The sequence below is a fragment of the Sinohyriopsis cumingii genome, chromosome 5, assembly GCF_028554795.1.
Source record: "Sinohyriopsis cumingii isolate HCF-2022 chromosome 5, ASM2855479v2, whole genome shotgun sequence".
Taxonomy (NCBI): domain Eukaryota; kingdom Metazoa; phylum Mollusca; class Bivalvia; order Unionida; family Unionidae; genus Sinohyriopsis; species Sinohyriopsis cumingii.
Genome location: NC_142965.1, coordinates 82,258,337 through 82,280,215, shown reverse-complemented (window position 1 = coordinate 82,280,215; position 21,879 = coordinate 82,258,337). Strand labels below are relative to the sequence as shown.

Sequence of the window (21,879 nt, the reverse complement as noted above, 5' to 3'; positions counted from 1 at the left end):
GCTGCGTGGAGGTACGCAGAGATTTCGATGACCCTGTTTTGTGGAATGGTACTAGGGTAACATTTTTAGAAACCTACCATTATATAATACAGATACATACACTCATTTGCTTCGACGATATAACCTATTTTGCGTTTTGATTTCACTTTATTACATCATTCAGAAGAAAAAACAAACACACCAACATTCATCCAGATTATTTTCTTAACATTCGGCCCCTCATCACGACCTATTGCAACAATCCATTTTCTACGAAGCTCCATCTTCTTCACTGATGCAATATAGTGGAAGCTTAAATCTATGTGAATTCTACCATTGTCATTGCACAATGTAACATAAAAATATTCGTAACTATTTTTCCCTTGCCAGTATCAATTGTAGCAGCCATGGTTGCGAGGTAAAATGAAGCTGGTGCCTAGCTTAGCCTCGTTTTGGATTCGTTGACCCAGAGTCACATGAATACATGAATATATTCTGAAAATGGTCTATACCACAGCCCGAAACGTCATACTGTGTTCTGCAGAACCCTAAATTAAAGTTGCTAGAAAAAATTGGGATTAAAAAAGACATGCTTAGTAAAAACATGTAATATTAAAATGTATATTAAAATGTACACTAAGAGTAATCCAAAGAAGTTCGAAGCCCCGATGGGATATTTGGCAACTCTGGAGATCGCAGGAAAAGATGACATCAGATACATCACTTTAAGCTACAAAAGTCTTGACAAACAAACCTTCTTATAATCGGTCCCATTGGCCCAGATAAAAAAAATGGTTTTTTTTGTTCACATCTGATTGATGTTTAAGCGGAAAGGTCCAGAGAAGTCACCCCTCCCTACCCCCCCACCTTTCATGTGGGCCATGCTACTTACAGTTAACAGTAAAGCAATCCAACACTAGATACAATTCTGTTTCTGTTTATTGTTTTCTCTCCTTTTATCTGTTTTCCGGATGTCATTATCGCTGTGCCTCTCATTCCCTTATATTTGAAATAGTCCTCTCTCTCTTTCTCTCTCTCTCTCTGTGTTGGTGTGTGTGCGTGCAATCCTTCTCTATCTCTCTCTCACACACACACATATACACATATGTATGTGTTCAATCATTCTCTCTCTCTCTCTCTCTCTTGATTTATCAAATACATCATTATTTATCCTACTGTAATTATAGCCACGAGCTAATTGGGAGACAATTACCAACTGCGAAAATGAATTATGTCCATATTTCAAGGTAAGAAATGTTCCACCTTTCCTCCAAGCAGTTTACCATAGTATTGTTATCGCTACCTTTCTTATTAGAAGTTATCTTTAAATGTATAGCCAGTAGTTACAGAACAATGCACTGCTCTCTATTCTTTTCCTATAATTGCATGTTCCATTTTTGAATACACAATGCTGATTAAGTTAACTGCAAACTATTTGCCAGTTACAAGTTGGCCTTAGCGTGTACATGTTAAATTAGTTCAAATATGTTCGCTGACAACAATGTACTGTGAAATACCCCATGCAGCGCAAAAACAATAGCATCTCGTCCTAATAAACGCCAATGTAATGTCCTATCTTTGGAGTTGTTACCTACCATGCACAGGAGTTAGAGTAGTCGAACGGGGACTCGAAATTGTGCCATGGTGATTTATGATGTGAAAAAGTAATAAAGCAAAGAATTTTTACTGAATTTGAGACTTTTAGCTTGAGTGATGTGGTATTTTATGACCATACGGTATTTGATTACATCTTGCAGCTATCGACCGATACGGACTTCATTTGTCAATGTTTAACTGACAACCACCTGTTGTATGATGTTATATTAAGCGTCACGGTGTATCAATAACTGGAATTATTCTTTTATCAACGTATAATCTGGGGAGTTAGCGACATTAAACGAAGTTCATTACTCCGATGGAAGGTTAATATTTCTCACGGATACCTGGAAGAGATATATAAAGCACAGGTAAGTATGTTATAAAAATTCATAAAATCACATTTTCTAAGACACGATGCAAATATGACAACTCTGTCATTATCTGCTTTAGCACTTCGTAGATGGTTTGTTAATTTTCCTCTTAGCATATCATATACAGTGTCTAAACATATTATGCTTATGGTTGAAGGGGAGCGGGTGTGGATAGAAAGGTGCGTTTTTGAAAATATTGCAGTGAACTAATTGTTTAAATTTCTCATAATGTGTACCATAACAATAGCATCTCGTCCTAATTGCACCATGTCAACAAGAACAACAAGAAAAGCAACGATTATTTAGAAAAGTATCAGAAGAGGACGCGAGTGAAACGGTGTTGATACTGTGGTTCCAATCCATGAAATAATTTCTTTTTCACGCTTATGATTGATCAAACTTTGAAGGTCTGTGCTAAGAATGAACCAACAATGAAATGTTGCACCTCCTTCAATGCTAGCTAAATCAAAACAAAACAACAACAACAACAAGCGAAAAGGAAAAAAAGACAAAAAAAGCCACTTAGCAGAACCTCATTTTCAAGAAAAGCAGGTCAGTACAACCTCAATTTACTCATGATGGGTGCTAATATAAAATGATAAATAAAAGTGCACATATATAAAGTTTCATGATCATGCATGCAACAGTATCCAGGACACTGGGCTAAATACGGGTAGCCGAATGGTCTAAGGCGCTCGTCTTCACCTCACCACTGTCCGCTTTGGTTCGAGTCTTGGACTAGGCCAATGTGGGTATGTGAGAAAGCTTGCCACTAGCTTCCTGTGTGTCGGTGGTTCTTGCCGGATATTTCCCCGGGTTCTTCCTCCACCAGATATACTGGCCGCCATGTAAAGCCTATCATGTGATGAAAATGACGTTAAACCCTCAACAACTATATGTAAATAAAAAAGAAATATCCAAAGTACATGCTAGTCACTTCTACGTAGGCATATCTTCTTGGCTTGTGTCAGTAGTAACTTCATATATGGTCAGATTTCACGACAGGCGTGTATATGATCACTTGAGGACCAAAAGTAGGTAACTATGACCTACTAATAGTACCCTCCCAGATGCCCGTGCCACGAAGTTTCACGGTTGTACCTGGAACAATGTTCGCGACAAAGAGCTAAATGCAGAATTTACCGTAATCACTGGAGCGTGAAAAGTTGCTACCAATGACCTACTTTGCTTTTTATGGAAATCATCGTCTGCGACGAATAAACCATAGAGTTTCAGGGTTATACATACAATTGTATCAGAGAAACTGAACTAAATGCAAGAACAGCGTAAAATGTAGGTCACTAAGACCAGCTTTTGCATGTGGCGTTTTACTAAGCACATTACAGGAATAATAAATACGTTAATTGCATTATTGTATATACAGTGATGTCGGAAAAACTGCACAAACTGTAAAAACATAAGGTTGGTGCCTGCGTCGGCTACGCTGTTTGATGAGCGTTATTTATGTCTCATCTATGTTTTGAGGACGAAATACGCTAGAGGTCTGGGGCAAATCTGGTTTTTGTATCCATACCCGATGTAGGACAAAGTGTTACCCATGTATAAACTATGCTTTGCGGACGAAGTACGCTAGCGGTCTGGGGCAGATTTGGATTCTGAACCTACACCCGAAGTAGAGTAAAGTGTTACCCATGTCTCACCTATACTTCACCTAAGAGAAATGCTACAGACCTGGACTCAATACCCACACCTTAGTTAAAACAAAATTTTAGCTATGTCATACTTCTTGACCAAATAGGCAGGCAGTGTGGGGCAGATCTGGACTGAATATCGATACCCCAATTAGTTACCTGTGTCACACCTATGTTTTTGTTTTGTTGTCGCCGTTGGTTTGTCGTGCCGAGGAAATGGGATCTAAGTGCCTTTCCCAAGGACACATCGAGGCAGTTTATCTGGGTTGGGCTGGGCGGGTATCGAACCCGCGACACTTGGATTACCAGTCCGAGGCTCTACCACCCGACGCTGCTCCCGTTACACCTATGGATGAGATAGGCTAGCTGTTTGGGGCAAATCTGGACTTAATACTCATGCACCGTGTATAACAAAGGCTAAGATTTGTCATTAGAAAAGAGGGTATGCAGTCTGAATAAAATCAGATCTCCGTTGTCCTACGTGAAGATTTGAGAGCAACCTCTTAAGAGTCATGTTCTGGTGACTTATGTTATTACCATAATCGCTACTTTTATCAGCCAATCATATGAAGTTTTATATTTTCGCGTTTGGGAGACTGAAGAGTACAGCTGAGTAGCATCAATGTGTGCCGAATGATTTGATTTACTTTCTTTTTTCTGAACACTACATTTCTATTGGCTAATTCAAAGGTCACTAGAATATGACCCCTAAGCGGTCGCTATCAAATCTTCACGTAGGACAGTGGAGATGGGATTTGAATCAGAATGGGATGGTATGCACATTGTACGAAAAGGGACTGTTAACCATAATCTCGAAGGTTCATAGTAAGAGTATTAAAGGTCAAAGGTTATGGTCATCAGCATTATGACAAAAAAATGTCATGCCTTTTCACATGCTGATATTGAAACGATACAAACAATATACTTTGGATGGAATTGATCATTTCATGTCTTACGAATCTGAGATCAAGCGTCAGAGTCTCATCTTGTTAGCTTGTTGAAGCAAATTGTTTTGCTGACTAAACTTTTAAGTGTTACATTCAGGAATAACTTGTTCATTGTGTGTCTATCTACTGAAATAAATAAATTATAGATAAACATAACTGGATGAGTGTTTTATAACTAATTCACTTACTTACTATTTTCCTTGAGATTCTGTACGAGGACGAGAAACAAAACAAAATTTAAAAAATTCATGAAAATAAAAGCCACCTTATGGACATTTTACATTATGTAATATAATTACTATTCTGCCAAGATATTTTGACACTACATATGAGCATAATTAATTACTTGAATGTAAATGTTGAATCACACAGATGTTTTCTTTCTTACATAGTCTTTCTGCCTTTCTGAAAGAACAGCATGAATGAACAACTAATTACAATTAATAATATTTCCATATATAATTACCTTATATTTTTTTAACGTGTGCAGATTTATTTGTGCACGTTTATGAATAGTTTATGTGTGATAAAGTTTTTGTTACCGTATCATGACACGTGGAATGTTTAATTTACATTTTAATAAAATTTCACACCTTGTACAGATCTTGATGTATCCAATATCGTTATGAGTCAAAATGCAAAGAAAAATTTTCCCATGAGAAAATTTTACTAAATTTATAGATTATATAGATAATATTCAATTCATCAGAGATATGGCACACTATTCAACACTTTGTGTTTTATATGGACAGAGAGATACGACACACCATTCAACGCTTTGTTTTAGATTGACAATTAGATATTACACATAATCCAACGCTTTGTTTCATATCGACAATGAGATATGATACATAATCTAACGCTTTGTGTGACATTGATAGAGAATATAAACCCTGATAGGTATAACCACAATGAGCCAATAGGTGTTATTGCATAAATCGTTCATATTTTTATCGGATAATTTTTCCTGGAGATTTGATAACCAGTGAAGAATGTTGTTTGCACAAAGCATAAACAGAAAATAACATGTTTACTGAGATCAGCCTATTTGACATTTGCGTAGGATGACAAAATAAACAAGTGTGATTCGGCCCGATCTGGAAAGATCTGTTCCACTATTAGCTACAGTCATTTTATTTCGACTAAACTACTGTGTCACAAAAAAAATATTTGCTACATATGCTGGTTTCTTAATATGTTGTGTCCAAAGTAGTGCCTCACATAAATAAGATAGTCTTGGTTCATATAAGTTTATAAATAATATACTGGATTTCATAAAAATTAATTTTAAAAAAATGAGAGATACACAATGAACGTAATTAGTATAGGGGATAGCCGATAAGGGTAATATCAGTATCTTAAGAGACAACTCAGATGTAAATAGTCTGTCTCAATAGCAATAAATAGCAAAACCCCTTCGCATATAGAATGCTATAGTCCTATATGTGAATATAAACACAGAGGAAGTCGAGAAAGCACTTAGAGGAAGTAAACTGTTTGATTATTATATTGCGACAAAGATGATTGGAAATTAAAAAAGCACTGCGTTTTGTAAACCTGATGATAAGTAAACAAAACAAAAAATCAGATCATCAAACTTAGCAAACACACACACACACACACACACACACACACACATATATATATATATATATATATATATATATATATATATATATATATATATATATATATATATATATATATATATATATATACTCTTCCTAATCTTGTAGATGCAGTGATATGTGGATGTTGTTTTAAGACACCAGCTGTCTACTGTAAGAAGTTGCATTTGATAAGACAGCAAAGTTCGATTTTGGCACAAACGTTAGACTCCATTGGTTGTGAATACATTGACGTGTCATGGTCCGACCTAGCATGTATATATATCACGACAGAATGGCTCCTGTTCAGACATTATTGACAGGCTCTTTTGGTCATTTAGCTTTATCACTGATGCCGTGAAACTAAGTTGTATAGTTTTGAGGGGAAGGATACATTTACTTTTTTTTCATTAAAGAAATCTTTAATAAAACGTTGAGACCAATCGATGAACTGGTAATAGCGTATTTCCTATGCATCTGGTCTCAGTACAATGTGTAGTGCCCTACTAGAAGAGAGTTCTCAAAGGTTTAATGAACATGTCTTTAACTTGTTTTATTCCTCCTACCTGTGATCAACAATGGCGGATAATATTTTCATCCTGAAAAGTTCAACATACTCAAGGGTTATATTTTGATAAAGTATGAAATCCAAGAATATTTCTGCCATTGTGATCCCTAAACGAAACGGATTTTGCTTGTAATTTATTGTTGCTGGTTTTTATGTTGTTTAATTACGGCACAGGAACATAAGTCAGTTATTTAGAACAGAGGCAAATGGAGTAAAGAGCGTTGCCTATATAAGCACAGCACTAGACGATCCAACTGATTCAACAGCTGTATTCAAACCCGTATCTTTTCGATCGCGAGAATAGCGCGCTAGCTACTAAACCACCATGGCTCCTACTTCACGTGGTCGTCTCTCGATGATATGCAGCAGGGCACCTAGGACTTATTCTTTACATCTTCAAACCCGTTGGGGGTCCAATAGAAATCGCTTTGGCCAGATTTGTTGAAAGCGACAGTACGGAAACATTTCTCGCTCTCTACAAAATCTTGACATACTTTCTTCAGTAATTCAAGCCAAGATTATTGAGTAAGCATAACAGGATATCAAAGGAACATCCGGGTACGCTGCGTAAAACATTAGTACCATGGATGTTTTAACCGACTACCTAGGGTACCCGGATATCAAAGAAACTTCACATTTACCAGTCAGCATGCACCTCGACCTTAAGAAACACCCATATTGTAGGTTGAGTACTGCTTTAATGCGGAAGAAGTATGTGTTGTTTGGTTTCTTGTTTTCTTTCAAATTGGGTAAGTCAATTATACGTTTGCGTCTGATTTTTTTCCCTGCTTGAAGGAAACTGTTGAGTTTCTTCCGGCTGCACGATGATGCAAAACATAATGTCATCTTGCCATCACAATGATTTTTTTTACGTCACATAATCTCAATCGTAAATCAAATCACTTTTCCACACTTTAAGAAACCTTTGTTCCACTTTAAATTGACAGACCTTTAATGGCGCAGATCTCATGAAGCCACGGGAGAGGTCTAGCTGAAGAAAATTACGACTACGTCAGTACACTTTCATGGAGTTATGCAGTCCAACAACAACAACAACAAAAAAGAAATCGCCAGAAAGTGGCAGAGAACTCAGTCACACGCTAAAGTGCGAAACGCAGAATCGAACCATGTCAAAACCATTATGACGCATTTACCGTATAATCTGCACATTTCAGTCGTGTAGTAAAAAAAAAATTATAATGTAAGTTTATGCCTTTAAACAATAAACCTGGAAACATTTCGACCAAGAATAAGTTATCGCAGTCGATACGGCACTGTAATGAACGCTATCATGGTGCATACTATTGACATTGACATAAGTCATTTAATATGCAGGGTACGTACATATGCAATGGTAGCTACTTTACTTTAGATGGGGTTTGTTCCTGTCATCGCCAGAAAGTCTAGATTATGTTCCGAAAGATAACGAAGGTCGACATAATGATAGACAATGGAGATTAATATAGCTGACGCCTGTTGGCATAATTTAAGTTTAATATAAAACTGCTATCTACATCCGACGTAAACATGTAGATATGGGAAATCGATATCGTACTAATCCCAAGCCTGGCTTTCATAAACTTATCAACTTGAGTAGGTACTCAACACAAAGTTGTCCCTCTGTATTTTTTAACAATTAAGTTATGTTTAAGGTCATCACCGGAAGTTTCAAACTATCCAGTTCTTTATAAATTGTGTCTAAGGTAGTTAGCCTTTGTAAATTGATCGTTTACTGCGCAGCTAGAAATGACGCGATCAGTTCAGTATGACGTTTTCGATATGAGGTCACTTGTATTACCAAGGTGTATTGTACAGTTTGTGGACCGACAGTTCGGCAGATCCAGTACTGGACTGTGTAGCCGTTGCTATGGAACGCCAGAGCTGTCTTAAGATGACAATTGTTATTATATGATGTGGAAACTTCTTTATATGCTGTACAATTATTGTACTGCTTTTTGCGCCCGGAAAATTTTCGTCATTCTGTTCTATCCAAGATCAATTTGTGTGAATAAATTTTCAACTAGGAGTATCGCACAATAAATACAAGCCAACCTGTAAAGTTCTACGTTATGTTAGATTGCTATGTAAAAATATCACTTTTAAAACAGTTAAATACTCATTTCAAAGGCGTTTATTTTTTTTTATTCCGTTATCATAAGGTGCTTTACAAACAGCAAGAGTTCGAATTTTTAAGTCGAGATGTCACTCAGGGCTGAGATGAATTATGGAAGCGGGACCAGGTCATACACAATTTGACAGGATTATAATCTGTCTCTCGGGGGGTGAAGAACAGGAATAACTTCATCTGCCAATGATTACCACTGTGGTTAATATTATTAGATAAAAACTGATATTGTAATGTTGGGGATCAGGTGTCACACCTGGGAAGCATCAGTGTTATCAGCATGAGGTGACATGTGTTATTTAATTCTTCCTGATAAGTGCATATTTGAATACATTTCATTTTGTGTTGAAATTGTTTTCCACATTTTTTTGATTGGTCATAGATGTGACTACCAAATCTGAAAACCTTGAGAAAAATGCCTATCTAAGATGAGCGGCGACTTTCTGCTGCATGTATCGAAAAATAGCCCTAAACCTGGAACCGCGGAGGCGGAAGGCGAGCGGTACAATCCAGACACACTTAATTTGTGTTCTTTACTGAAAGCTAAGTGTTCCATACGATCACTGTGCTACATGCGCTAATTCTATTTTGGAATGCATCTAGTCCAAGATAAATAATAATAATAATAATAATAATAATAATAATAATACTTGTTTCAAGATTTCTACATCACGTGGAACAAAAAGACACACCGTAATGCAATCAAAAACATCTTCCTTTTACTCCTCAGTTAGACAAAATTTATTTTTAAAAATATTATCTAAAATACAGGCCGCTTTTGTGCATTCAAACCTCAAAAATAAATTGAAGAAAACAAACTATTGTGGTATTATGGTATATTTATGACATTTCAAATTTACATTTCTTGATAGTCCTAAAGAGCGAAATTGCTGATATAGTTTCAACTTGCATACATAATATAAAAATAGTGTGTCCAGTTTTATAATCCGATTGGGGTTTTTTCCGATTTTAAAATAGTTGTTATCCTGGAGTGCAAGGTGTACATCCGGTAATATTTCTGCAACAGAATCAACTAACAATGTTTTCAACATGTTAGCATCATGTCCCACCCGGTCAGATTATTCTGATACCAGGCCGACCAGTCCTAATACTAACTTCTTAATGCTGAGAGCCAAGAGAGGCAATTGCAAGTACCATTTGTATGTCTTTGGTGTGACTCGGCCGGGGTTCGAACCCGCGACCTCACGTATCAAGGCGGACGTTCTAACCACTACAGACGCTTTTCACTATACTGCTTTTCTGTACTTAAAATATCCACTGTACTCAGTGTCGCGGACAGGGTATGACAGGACAAAATTCCAGGCGCCCACAACGGTCAAGGGGCCTGTCGCTGAAGATAGAAAATTTATTTATAATTCATAGGGGACTACTGGAGAATTTTTTCCTAGGTCCCACAAATCCTGTCTGTGACCCTGATTGTACTACAGAAAAAGACCATGACATAAAAGCGTTTTTCTTTTCTTCTTATAATATTAGTATAACAGATTCACAGGTGATCCCTATTTAATGTTTCAGAGCTATAAAAAGGTAAAACAAGTCAGCCTGTGGGATCGTTTAGGCAAAGAGCTTCTTCAAAGAATCTTTTTATGTTGAAATAAACCTTGTCATTTCCTTAAAATATTTTTTCTTTTCTTCTCCACTTTTGAGTATTTTTAATACCTTTTTTTAGCAATGACACGTCATATTTTGATGAAACAGCGTGTATATGCTTAATAATACAAGATATTTAAAAGGAAATTGACTTCAGTCCCGCTGAAATATTCTAAATTTTGCATCAAAAGGTAAATACGATTCATTCATATTATGCAAGTTGTGGATATTTTAAATGTAGTTCTAATATCTATATAAATGTCTTTACATACTTTACATACATGATTTAAAACTTAAATAGCCAACGTTGGTGCATGGTATTTAACAATTTTGTGAAATATATGATTTTACTCGATGAAGAGTGACTTAATACCTACATATTCAGAAGTCAATGTAATTTATAATGGAACTTGAAGAAGCTCAAACTAAATTGAACTTAATGTTCAAAGTTTACACAGCATTCCTCCCAGATTTAATATAAATGTATCCTCTTGAACTTGTTATAAATAATGAGATCCTAGACACAAGATATTGGCAAACAAATTTGCTGTAATGGGAATCAAAGGGAATGATTCTTCTGAGATAATCACGGATCTATCTTTATTACTCGAATAAGAAGAGAGTTTTGTATGCACAGAAAAACCGTACATTTTCGCATAGGAACACAGTGTCTGCAAGAGACTTCAAGGGTTGTGTGATTTTGGGTCTCTTTGTTAAACTCGTAAATGTAATAATGATTGAATCATTGATTGATTAAATGGTTTAAAAGGCACTTGAAAATAAGTGTCATTATTTAGTGCCCAAACAATTACCGAGAGTCTGGCTAAACACTGAGTCATCGTGACTCGTTTAAATGTAAGAGTCTGGCTAAACACTGAGTCATCGTGACTCGTTTAAATGTAACTATATTATCTTAAAATAGCTTAAGCGAAAATTCATACTTAGGAAGGCAAGCAGTGGCGTCGCTAGGGGGCTGCGGGGGGTGCGGACCGCACCGGGTGACACCATTAGGAAGGCAAGGAGAACGCTATCAAAAATAAACCACCTATTGTCTGCTGCATAACGAGTTTTCGTTTCTTATGTAACTTCTAAATCACACGCCAAACTGATAAAACGTTTTCTTATACGACACTCTAGAAGTCGGATGGCAATATTCTCAATGACGTTTGAATTCTATTAATATTTTCATTTATATGCAAAACTGTTATCCCCATTGTTATATAGTTCTTATTTTAATAATTTGTTTATTTTGTTTTTAAAACTGGTCATATGCCATTATGATGTGTACATTGCACACGTGTATTAAAGATTAATCATTGAAAAGATTGTATGTTGTCTTCAGCATGAACCATTTAATAGCAAATATTTTGTTGTTATTGTTCGCATGCTTTTATCGGAGTATTATCTAGACCTTATTTCTATGTAAGAATTAACATAATAAAGGTACTCATAAGAAGAAAGATACGGGAACCCGACGACGATGCACTAAGGTCTCGTTATATCAATCACTACTGATAAACCAGATTACTGCCCTCCTGTGCCCCTCTGCGAGAGTCAATGATCTATATATATAGAAGGCCCGTTACAGTCGCGCATTATTGTTTCCCACGCGGTCCGATTTCGTTGACAATTACAAGTGTTTGAATGATCCCTCGACCTGAGAGTTCCAACTTGAACAGTTTCGATACAGTGTATAGGAGCATATATAGTTACAGACTTAATATGAAGTATTATTCACCCTATTAAGATATAAAATCGAACCTTTGTAGCTTAAGCCCAAGGTATCGACAACAAACAACCGAAGCACAGCTTTGCAATTCAACGTGGGAGTCCTTTGCGTTATTAATGTTAAAACTACTTGGCTCGTAAAACTTTGAATCCGAGTGTTTGTGTAAAGATGCTTAGAATAACTTCGAATTTAATATTTATTGCGTATGTTTGTATATTCGTTGCTTGTTTTAGAAGATTATCCATTACAAAATGTATAGTCCAGTCAGAACTCTTTTTAGTGGGGAGTGAAAATATATAGTTTATTAGGACTTTATCGTCCATGATGTCTTTAGCATTTTTGTACGTCAATTTAATACACCTTTCTCAAACCGCTCCGGTGGCCTAGTGGTTAGAGCGTCCGCCTCGGATGCGGGAGGTCGTGGGTTCAATCCCCGGCCGAGTCATACCAGAGACTTAAAAAATGGTATTAACAGCTGCCTCGCTTGGCGTTCAGCATTAAGAGGTTAGTGTTAGGACTGGTCGGCCTGGTGTCAGTATAATGTGACTGGGTGGGACATCATGCTACATGTCTGCGGCATGATGCCTCAGTGTTAGACATCACTATAAACTGCCAAATTGCAGACATCGTTGTTGTTGTTGTTGTTGTTGTGGGGTTTAACGCCATTTTTCAGCACACGATAGGCTATACATGGCGGCCAGTATTAATGGTGGAGGAAGAACCCGGGAAAACCCCGGAAAGAACCACCGACCCTCGAGAAGCTACTGGCAAGCTTTCTCACATACCCACATTGGCTGAATCTTAGACTCGAACCGCCGCAGACAGAGGTGAGATGGCAGTGATCCGTAACGAAGAGCGCTTTAGACCACTCGGCCACTCGGGGCCCCTGCAGACATCGTAGCGATATGACTGAAAAATTGTTAAAGCTACGTTAAAAATAAAAATCACATCACATCACCTTTCTCAAACTGATATGTTTAAGGTCCATATGGAATAAAGGTAAATATGCCATTTACCGTATACTTCAGAGTTGTTGCGAAGGTCGACAATTCTGAAATTTACAGTATTCAACATATTAGGAAAAACGAGAAGTAAATAAGTTATAAACGTAGGAAGGTACCTCCGTTATTTCAACAAAATAAACTGAATGCCTCCAATAATTTACCTTAAAATTGTACGTTTGTTCGCCATAAATTTCTTTACAAAAGGAAACCCAGTCTATTCGATCTTCTCGGCTATTTCTACAGTTGGATTGACTACCGTAGTGGTTCTTAACGCATTGGTTGCTATTTTGAATGGGTCGCAGAGTTCAACCGTAATAATCTGAAATTGCCAACCCAAGTGGTATTGTCAGCATTCGACGGATTGCGAGGATAACACTACAGATTTAATCTAGGTCTCCCCCAAAAAACGCGTGAGTGTGTGTGTGTGTGTGTGTATGTGTGTGTGTGTGGTTTGAATTTGGAACGTAGCTTTTACAATTCTCCAGTCATATCGCTACGATGTCTGCAGTGTGGCAGTTAATAGTGATGACTATCACTGGGCATCATGCCGCAGACATGTATCATGATATCCCACCCAGTCACATTATCCTGACACCAGGCCGACCAGTCCTAACACCAACCTCTTTATGCTGAGCGCTGTTAGTACCATTTTTATAAGCATGTTATATGGCTCGGCCGGGGTTCGAACCCGCGTCCTCCGGCATCTGAGCAGACGCCCTAACTAATAGGCCATCGGAACGGTCCAAAAACTTTAAGAACATTTGGACTGTAGGATTACCAACAGGTTACCATTAAACAAATAATTCGATCATTCGTTGTTTATGTGGGTTTAATGCCATTTTCAGCAAATGATAGGCCATACATGGAGGCCAGTATAACTGGTGGAGGAAGAACTCGAGGAAAACCCCGGTATGAATCACCGACCCACGGGAAACTGTTGGCAAGCTTTCTCACATACCCATATTAGCTGAGCCTAAGACTCGAACCCACGCGATCGGTAAAGGCGAGCGCTTCAGACCACTCAGCCATCCGGAACCCTTCGTTCATTTGTAACATCTCGGTTAAGCTTTATTTCGTAAATAGCCGAAGTAGTCTGAATAACAGCTATTGACATACATTCAAGGTATGATCCGATTGTCCTCGAATTTGAAAGAATTATAACAGTGACTCCTGATTGGTTAAATGTTAGTGATAACATCATGCATTTCAGGGCCATGTGCTACTTGTATAAAAGCGGCTGTCTCGCAGATACGTACGGTAGTATTGTATGTGCAGGGACAAAGGATTTCATTGCGGGTGATGAAAGATAAATCGTCTAATCTTGTAATAATGACAAAACAAAATGTGTCTGACTTGGTCTGGGTATGAAGAAAGATATAAAGCAACAATTACCAACCTAAATCATCTAAAGTCCACTCAGCTCGTTAAGTATAAGCTTTAAAACTTTAAGCAGGGTGTACCGTTTCTATCAATTTCAAAGATGGTACGCGAGTGCTCAACGCCGCTAAATAAACTGAATGCAGATTTTAAAAACTTGTTGTGGTCAAGCGAAGTTAAATAGTTAACATTTAAGCATAAATTAAATTTAAGATGTCTTTGTTATATGTCGATGTACCTTATAGCAAAAGTCCTTTTGCTTAGACATTCCAATTGTATTGCTGGTAAATTAAATCAGTTGAAAACACTCTTATGAAAGGTTACATCTTTTTTTATGTAAGGCTCTGATTTTGGTTACTTGATATTATTTTTATATAATAATATTTTGACCATTATTGCATTCAGTATCTTATTATTTTATTATTTTTTTTTCGAATCACAGTGGGTTATGTAGTCTACATGTTTCTTATTTTTAATCACACAGTGGTATGTTGTCTTCTTCTGTTGATTTATTTCGAATTACACAGGGCTATGTGCTCCACATATTTATACGTGATTTCGAATCACAACCGGTTGTATGGTCTACTTGTTTATTTTAAGTTTGGTTCAGTGGTTATTTTTATGGATTTGGTGAGAGAACTTCCAACTTTCTGCTTTTTGTGTCGAATCATTATATCACAGGCGGCTGAAATCTCTATTACTCTCTATCACCAAGTGAGAACCGATTGTTGTCATTGCGCTTCTTCTTGTGCAAGGAAGTCGGTTTTTCACAAGGAAACAGGGGCTCGTGTCTTTTGCTTATAATTTACATGTCATATATGTATTACATAATAACTACAAGGTAGGACACTTATCTCTTTTCTCACGCGATCTATTTAAGGATATACACTGATAACTCAAGTCATTCGCGTAGCGTAATAAATTTGGCACCAATGTTTAGGTCAGGCATTCGACTTTGCATGCGTATGTTTGGCTTATTATCATACCTTTAAGGAATGCCAGACAGTTTTCCCACGCTACTGCTCCACATGGCCATGATCACGCCCGCTTAATATGCAAGAATAACGCGCTGAATAGAATACTGCCTTTTCATTGGCCATCTAAAAATAAGTTATAAATAAATGGAGGCGTCATTTTCTTTTAACCAATGAGAGGAAAGTATTCCATTAAATTGGATTTCACTTGCATATTAAGTGGGCGCGATCATGGCCATGTCGACCAGTAGCGTGGGAAATTGTATGTTATTCCTTGAAAGTACGATAGTAAGCCAAAGTTGCTTAAGACCACAGTTGAGCTAGTATTTAAAAAAAGATCAGGTTAGCAACTAAAGTTGAAAAAGAAAGAATTTTTCTTCCCATTTTTCTAAGGGTACATTTGCATATGCTTTTCATATGTACATTTCAGTGACATGTTGTACATGGGTTTAATCTGTATCATTCACAAGATTTATAGCGAACTTCCTCAGGTTTTGTTTCTTTCTTTCAGAGAAGACGGGAAAGATGGTCATGTAGCTAAAACGGTGCTTTCTGAAAAAGGATCTGAGACGCAACCACCAACGACACTGAGTCATGGCAGTTTCCGGCAGCAGGACGAGCCACAAGTACATTCCTGGTATGACTCGGCAGAGAACCCAGACCGTACAAGGAACTAAGCTTCTAGGAGAGATAGAGATGGTCCTTGCCAAGATATCTAGCGCCTCTTCCACCAGGGAGAGGCAGCCTACCGCCATCAAGAAAAACAATACCGAATTATCTACAAAGGTTTCTACTATACCGAGGGAAAACACAATGACGACCATCCCAGAAGACAGGGCAGTAATAGACAAGGAGGCACAGATGAGACTTTTGAAGCAGACGTTGACGAAGGAAAAGATGATGAGTATGTTCAAAAATATGATGAAGTTGCGAGATGTAGCGAAATCCTTTAAGAAAAACGACTACGGTCTGGAAATAATCTCTCCGATACCAGTGAACGGTATTGCTGCGTGGCATACCGAATGTAAGAGTCAGACAATTGCTTTCCTGCCAATACGTTCTATACGATATCTCAAGTGGGACACAGAAACGTTTGGGAGGGAATACATCCAGTTAAGGCTGCCTTTGAAGACACGCTATGAAGTGCGAGACAGATATGAGTTGTTGAGATCAGAAGATGACATGCATGTGTCGGTGAATAAGGTTAACAAAGCAGTGTACAAAATCATGCAAGACGCATTCGAGAAGCATTCATTCGAGAATGATATCAAACCAGAGCTCAGGTTCGACGAAATAGAGCAGACTATTGAAGTAATCTATACTTCAAAATTAAAACTGACCGCTATTCCGGCCATTTTAATTTCCGATGATGACCCACTTTATGTGCCAAAAATCAACATCCCCGATCGTGATCCAACCTCAGATCTTCTATGGAGGGTATGTTTCTTACCATGGGAGGAAAAGATATTGCAGAAGATTTCCAGGACCGACAAAGGACTTAGAATGGATTCAGTGAAAGTGGTCAGCTCATTGTGTAAGCAAGACTGGAGACTTCAAGTGTTCAACCCTTACAAATTAAAGCAAGTACTTATGCATGACCTTGACGAAGTGATTGACCAGTCGCCACGGTGGCAGCGACTGAATAAAGACGTTTGTATTCGTTCATTACTGCGGAAAATGCTTGACTTCGCTAAGTCCAAAAACTTGCCGCATTTCTTTGACGCAAATTTGAACCTTTTGAAACATTTGACAGATAAACAATTTCAGTTCATGATACCGCCCTTGGAACGGTTGCTAGGTAACGATCGTGAATTAATTAAGAATCTTCAAAGAGCAAGGCACGAAACTGAGTCTAGTTCAGACGGTGATGATGAGTGATTACAACGATATCGAAGTCTGGTCATCCGGTCCACTGTAAAAAAGTATGATACCGCTTATCAGTGATAACGCTGGGTGCATACTTAAATTAAGAAATTAAATTAATTAATATCACACAATCAAGTCACAAACAGCATCTGACCACGTCTACATCTTATCTTGCTACACAAAATGTAAATTTATTTTTCTGTGTTATAATGATTGAATAAAAGTGTGACATTACTACATGTTTCAAAACACTGTTGTAGGTTAAGCTAAACTGATTTCATGTTAGTTTACAACACGTGTGACAATAGAAGAAATAAGAAAAAAAGCGTGCGTACTTATACAAAGTCAAAATTTTGCATCTTGGAAGACCAACAACTTCATAAAGTGATAAAGGTCTCTTAAACAGGTTGCTGCTCAAAAAGTTTTATTTCTGCAATAATTTAGTTTGAGACATCGATAAATAGTTTAAAATAGACCACTGCTTAATAGAAGTGAAGTTTCGGCACGTTTTAATGCAAATGGTGAACATGGATGTAGCTTAGCTATGATGGCGTACTAATATATTAGCACATGGATGTAGCTGTGCCGCAGAATGAAGACTAAGACCTATTTAACACTAAATTATTTCAACCTGAAGCGACATGTGAAGGAACGGAATGGGGGCACTTTTGCGTATATATATATATATATATATATATATATATATATATATATATATATATATATATAGGTTACTGCATTTGTATGAGAAAATATGAACGAGTTTTGGGATGGAATACTGCAAGAACTTGTGAGTGCAGTATATCCTTCCGACAAATCGAGTTCATATTTTCCCATACAAATGCAGTAACCTTTTTATTAAATGCTAATTTTTTTATTCTACCTAAGGTTTAATTATAAAAACAAAATATACTACAAAAAACAACGTAAATGAATGAATGCCGTATTCCAAACTAGATACACAAGCGCAGATTTGTCATTGCACAATGACATCATTATTAATGCGCACATAACTCCGCCCAGATAAATTTGAACTTAGTCGCGCGCTCGACATAACTTTCGAAAGAAAATGGCGTGTCTAGTTAAATTGAAATTTGCAGCCATATTGTGAATGAATGCGCATTGCAACAACTTTTCCATTTGATCTGGAATGAATATATTTTGGTATTTTGTTTCAATTCGACGAAAGTTTGTGATTTTGGACTGGATTCATCTGGGCAAATTATGCATGAAATACATCGGATTGAAGTGGCGCGGGAGAAGCGTGTTTACGTCTGCAAATGTCCTTCTGTTTCTATCATTGAATGTTTGAAATCATAACGTGGGAAAAATATGAAGTCTTTCAATTGCAATTATCAAAACGACGCTATGGAATTTAATGCTTATTTCATTTTGAGTACAGTAAGGAGGATGTAATTGCACTTATCATCAAAATTACAGCACAATTTCGAAATGTGTAATCCAGATTGAAAACCTATGACATGTCTCATGTAATTCGGATTTGCAGAATTAAGAAAAAAACATTTTGAGGAAATTCAGATAAAGAAGACAGTATATGCTTTGTCACTTGTATGTTATTTGTAAAGACCTAATCTTCCGTCTTTTATACAATGTAGCTAGCCTAAATCCGTAACATTGTATCAACGCGCAATGTGCCAAACAGCTTGTTTTCTTTGCAGTCCACGAAACATTTTTTAGTTCAGTCAGAAACAAATTTAAACAACCACAACGTAAAGAGCCTCTTACGCGAGTGTATATGATTTGTTTACAAATCAAAAGTGCGTCTGCGTCATTGTTTGTTTACAATAGAAAGTAGTTCCTTTATTCACGTGAATGCTATATGTGTATTGTCGCGCGCGTTCAGTATCGGGGAATATTGAACGATTCTGACAATGTAATGTTAACGGGGGAAAAATTAGCATATATATATATATATATATATATATATATATATATATATATATATATATATATATATATATTACGAATGTTTAGAATTAATAAGAGAGAGAGAGAGAGAGAGAGAGAAAAAGAGAGGGGTTGCAAATCTAAATGTTTACGTTTTGTAAATGTCCGTCTTGAGGGACATGTGTTTTACACATAATTTTGACAGTGCAGTAGTAGTTTATTATCTTTGACCGATTTAGGGTTTAATATCAGATTGTGGTGTAATTAAAGTTATATCACGGAAATACTTAAATAAGTATATGTCACTTTTATTAACTCTAGCTGTGTTTGTTGTGTACAAAGCAGCCATCAAGATATACGCTAAAAATGAATCATGAACAATCCAAAATCTTATTAAACTTAAACAATCTTGTGATGACAAACACCCGTTCCTGTCAACAACGTTTGAAGCAAGATTTTCATTATTTTTCATTTGATAATTACAGAGGATCAGATAATGCCTGGGATTTTATAAGAATGCTTGTAAGTAGCAGAGTTAGTGCATATCTGACAAACAGCTGTTAAATATTATATGGTATCATGTTTTCATACTTATAACATACAACAAAACAGAGTATCATAATATAACACGTATAACGTACAACAAAATACGGTATCATGTTTTAACATGTATAACGTACAATAAAATATAGTATCATGTTTTAATACTTACAACGTACACTAAAATATAGTAGCATGTTTTAAAACGTATAACGTAAAACAAAATATTGTATCATGTTTGTATCATGTTTTAACACGTATAACGTACAACAAAATTTATCCATTGAAAAAACAACAATGGTATGGTGCATCTTATAAAAGAATTTTAAAAAAAATATGACTGTGGGTGCCTTGACATGTTTGCGTTTGTGTCTGTTTTGTGGGTTTTACGCCATTTTTCAGCACTTGACAGGCTATACATAGCGGCCAGTATATTTTGTGGAGGAGGAACCCGGAAAACCCCCGGGAAGAATCATGGACTAGGGGGAAGGTAATGACAAGTTTTCTCATACACAGATATTGTCCGAGCCTGAGAAAAGTTCAGATTATTTTGTTCATAACCAACTTTTGATCATCATACTCATTGAATATATTGATCTTGATTTGCCGTTAGCTAAAAAAAATGCCAAAAGAAAATATGACTATAAAAAAATCGCAGGTGTATTTAGTACATGAATTGGAGAAAAGTACTCCAAAGCATTCTGAAGTACATGAATTGGAGAAAAGGACTCCAAAGCATACTGACAAATAAAGCTGATTACCATTGTTTATCATATGGTTATATGTAAGATCAAAATGTGTAGGATGATATACATGACAGTTAAATTTTGTTGATGTTGCTTTAAACGGCACTTATCAACACATTATTGACTACACAATTCCGAGGAATTGGGAATTAAGTGCCATTCTCAGGGACAATAGAAGGCTGGGAAGACAAGCTGGCCTGGGCAGTTATCAAACCCGTGACCCTTGGATTGCAAGTTCGATGCTCAAATAAACTCAGCTACTGCAGGTAACGAAATTCAGTACGATGATGAGTAGATATTCTTGATGTAAAGTTTAATGCAACAGCTGGTATCGAAGGCATGGAGCTTGTTTTTGTATAGACACTTCAGCTGACTGTTTTTTTATGCTGTGTTCGCAGTTTACATTTTCCAAAATAGACTGGCGCACGCATATAATAATTCCTTTACAAACAAAATGGGATAAAGGTATTTCAAATAATTCTAGAGGCCTTACTTTATTACCTGCCCCATCTGTATTTACAATTAATTTGAATAAAAGGTTAATGAGGTGATCCAAAACAATTTAATTGATGATGAACAAGTCGGTTTTAGAAAAGCTATGTGCCTATTGATCTTTACACATTATTGAAAAACTACTGTATTTTAATTTATTTTGTTAAATTAAGTGGACGTTGTCTGAATATATATTAGCCAACACATGGAGATGTAATAATATTTTTACTATGAAAGAAAACTTACATTATGTGACATTGTCGTCGAGACTGAATATCATTTTGGTTGTCTGTAAAACAATAAAACCTCAAGGTCAGGTGCATTTACCTAGATTTCAATACATGAATGAAGATAAAATATATCTGCTTATTAAAGAAAAAGAAAGATTCAAAGAGATCAAAGGAACACGTGACGCACTCTAGTTAAGTAAAAAGTTGACTGCGATCGAATACAGATGCCGCGATATTTGGCAATCGGGTGAGTGAGCAATGCTGCATGGTTTGGTAGATTGTTCGTTGATACAGTTGATGTCAGCTTTTTAAAAGCACAGAGGCTGGAATGAATGCTTATAATTTACCCATAAATTATACACGCACAATATAGTACCACAGGTGACTGACGCAAGCTTGATATTGAATAAATGCGATAGCCTGAAGAAAGTAAACAATCATACCGAGTGACCAAATTATATCAGATTACAACCATGACCTGTTCTGATATAGGACCATCTCTCCACACACACACACACACACACACACACACACACACACACACATATATATAT

The 21,879-nt window shown here is 36.7% G+C and overlaps 1 protein-coding gene across 3 annotated transcripts; it reads left to right on the top strand.

Annotated features, from left to right (window-relative positions):
• Window positions 1-1,560: 1,560 nt before the first annotated feature.
• Window positions 1,561-17,643, top strand: LOC149799618 (uncharacterized). Of its 3 annotated transcripts, none has more exons than XM_089958957.1 (2): window positions 1,561-1,946; window positions 16,060-17,643. In XM_089958957.1, the coding sequence occupies exon 2, from the start codon at window positions 16,138-16,140 to the stop codon at window positions 17,419-17,421; it is 1,284 nt and encodes a 427-aa protein (XP_089815083.1). In that variant the 5' UTR covers window positions 1,561-1,946; window positions 16,060-16,137; the 3' UTR covers window positions 17,422-17,643. The 3 variants fall into 3 exon arrangements, with proteins under 3 accessions (XP_089815083.1, XP_089815081.1, XP_089815082.1); XM_089958955.1 differs by having other exon boundaries at window positions 1,562-1,946; window positions 16,055-17,643; XM_089958956.1 differs by lacking the exon at window positions 1,561-1,946 and adding an exon at window positions 14,022-15,885 and having other exon boundaries at window positions 16,055-17,643.
• Window positions 17,644-21,879: the final 4,236 nt, after the last annotated feature.

Coding starts and splice junctions, on each gene's coding strand:
- LOC149799618 (XM_089958957.1), top strand. CDS start 16,138: ATGGCAGTTTCCGGCAGCAGGACGAGCCACAAGTACATTCCTGGTATG.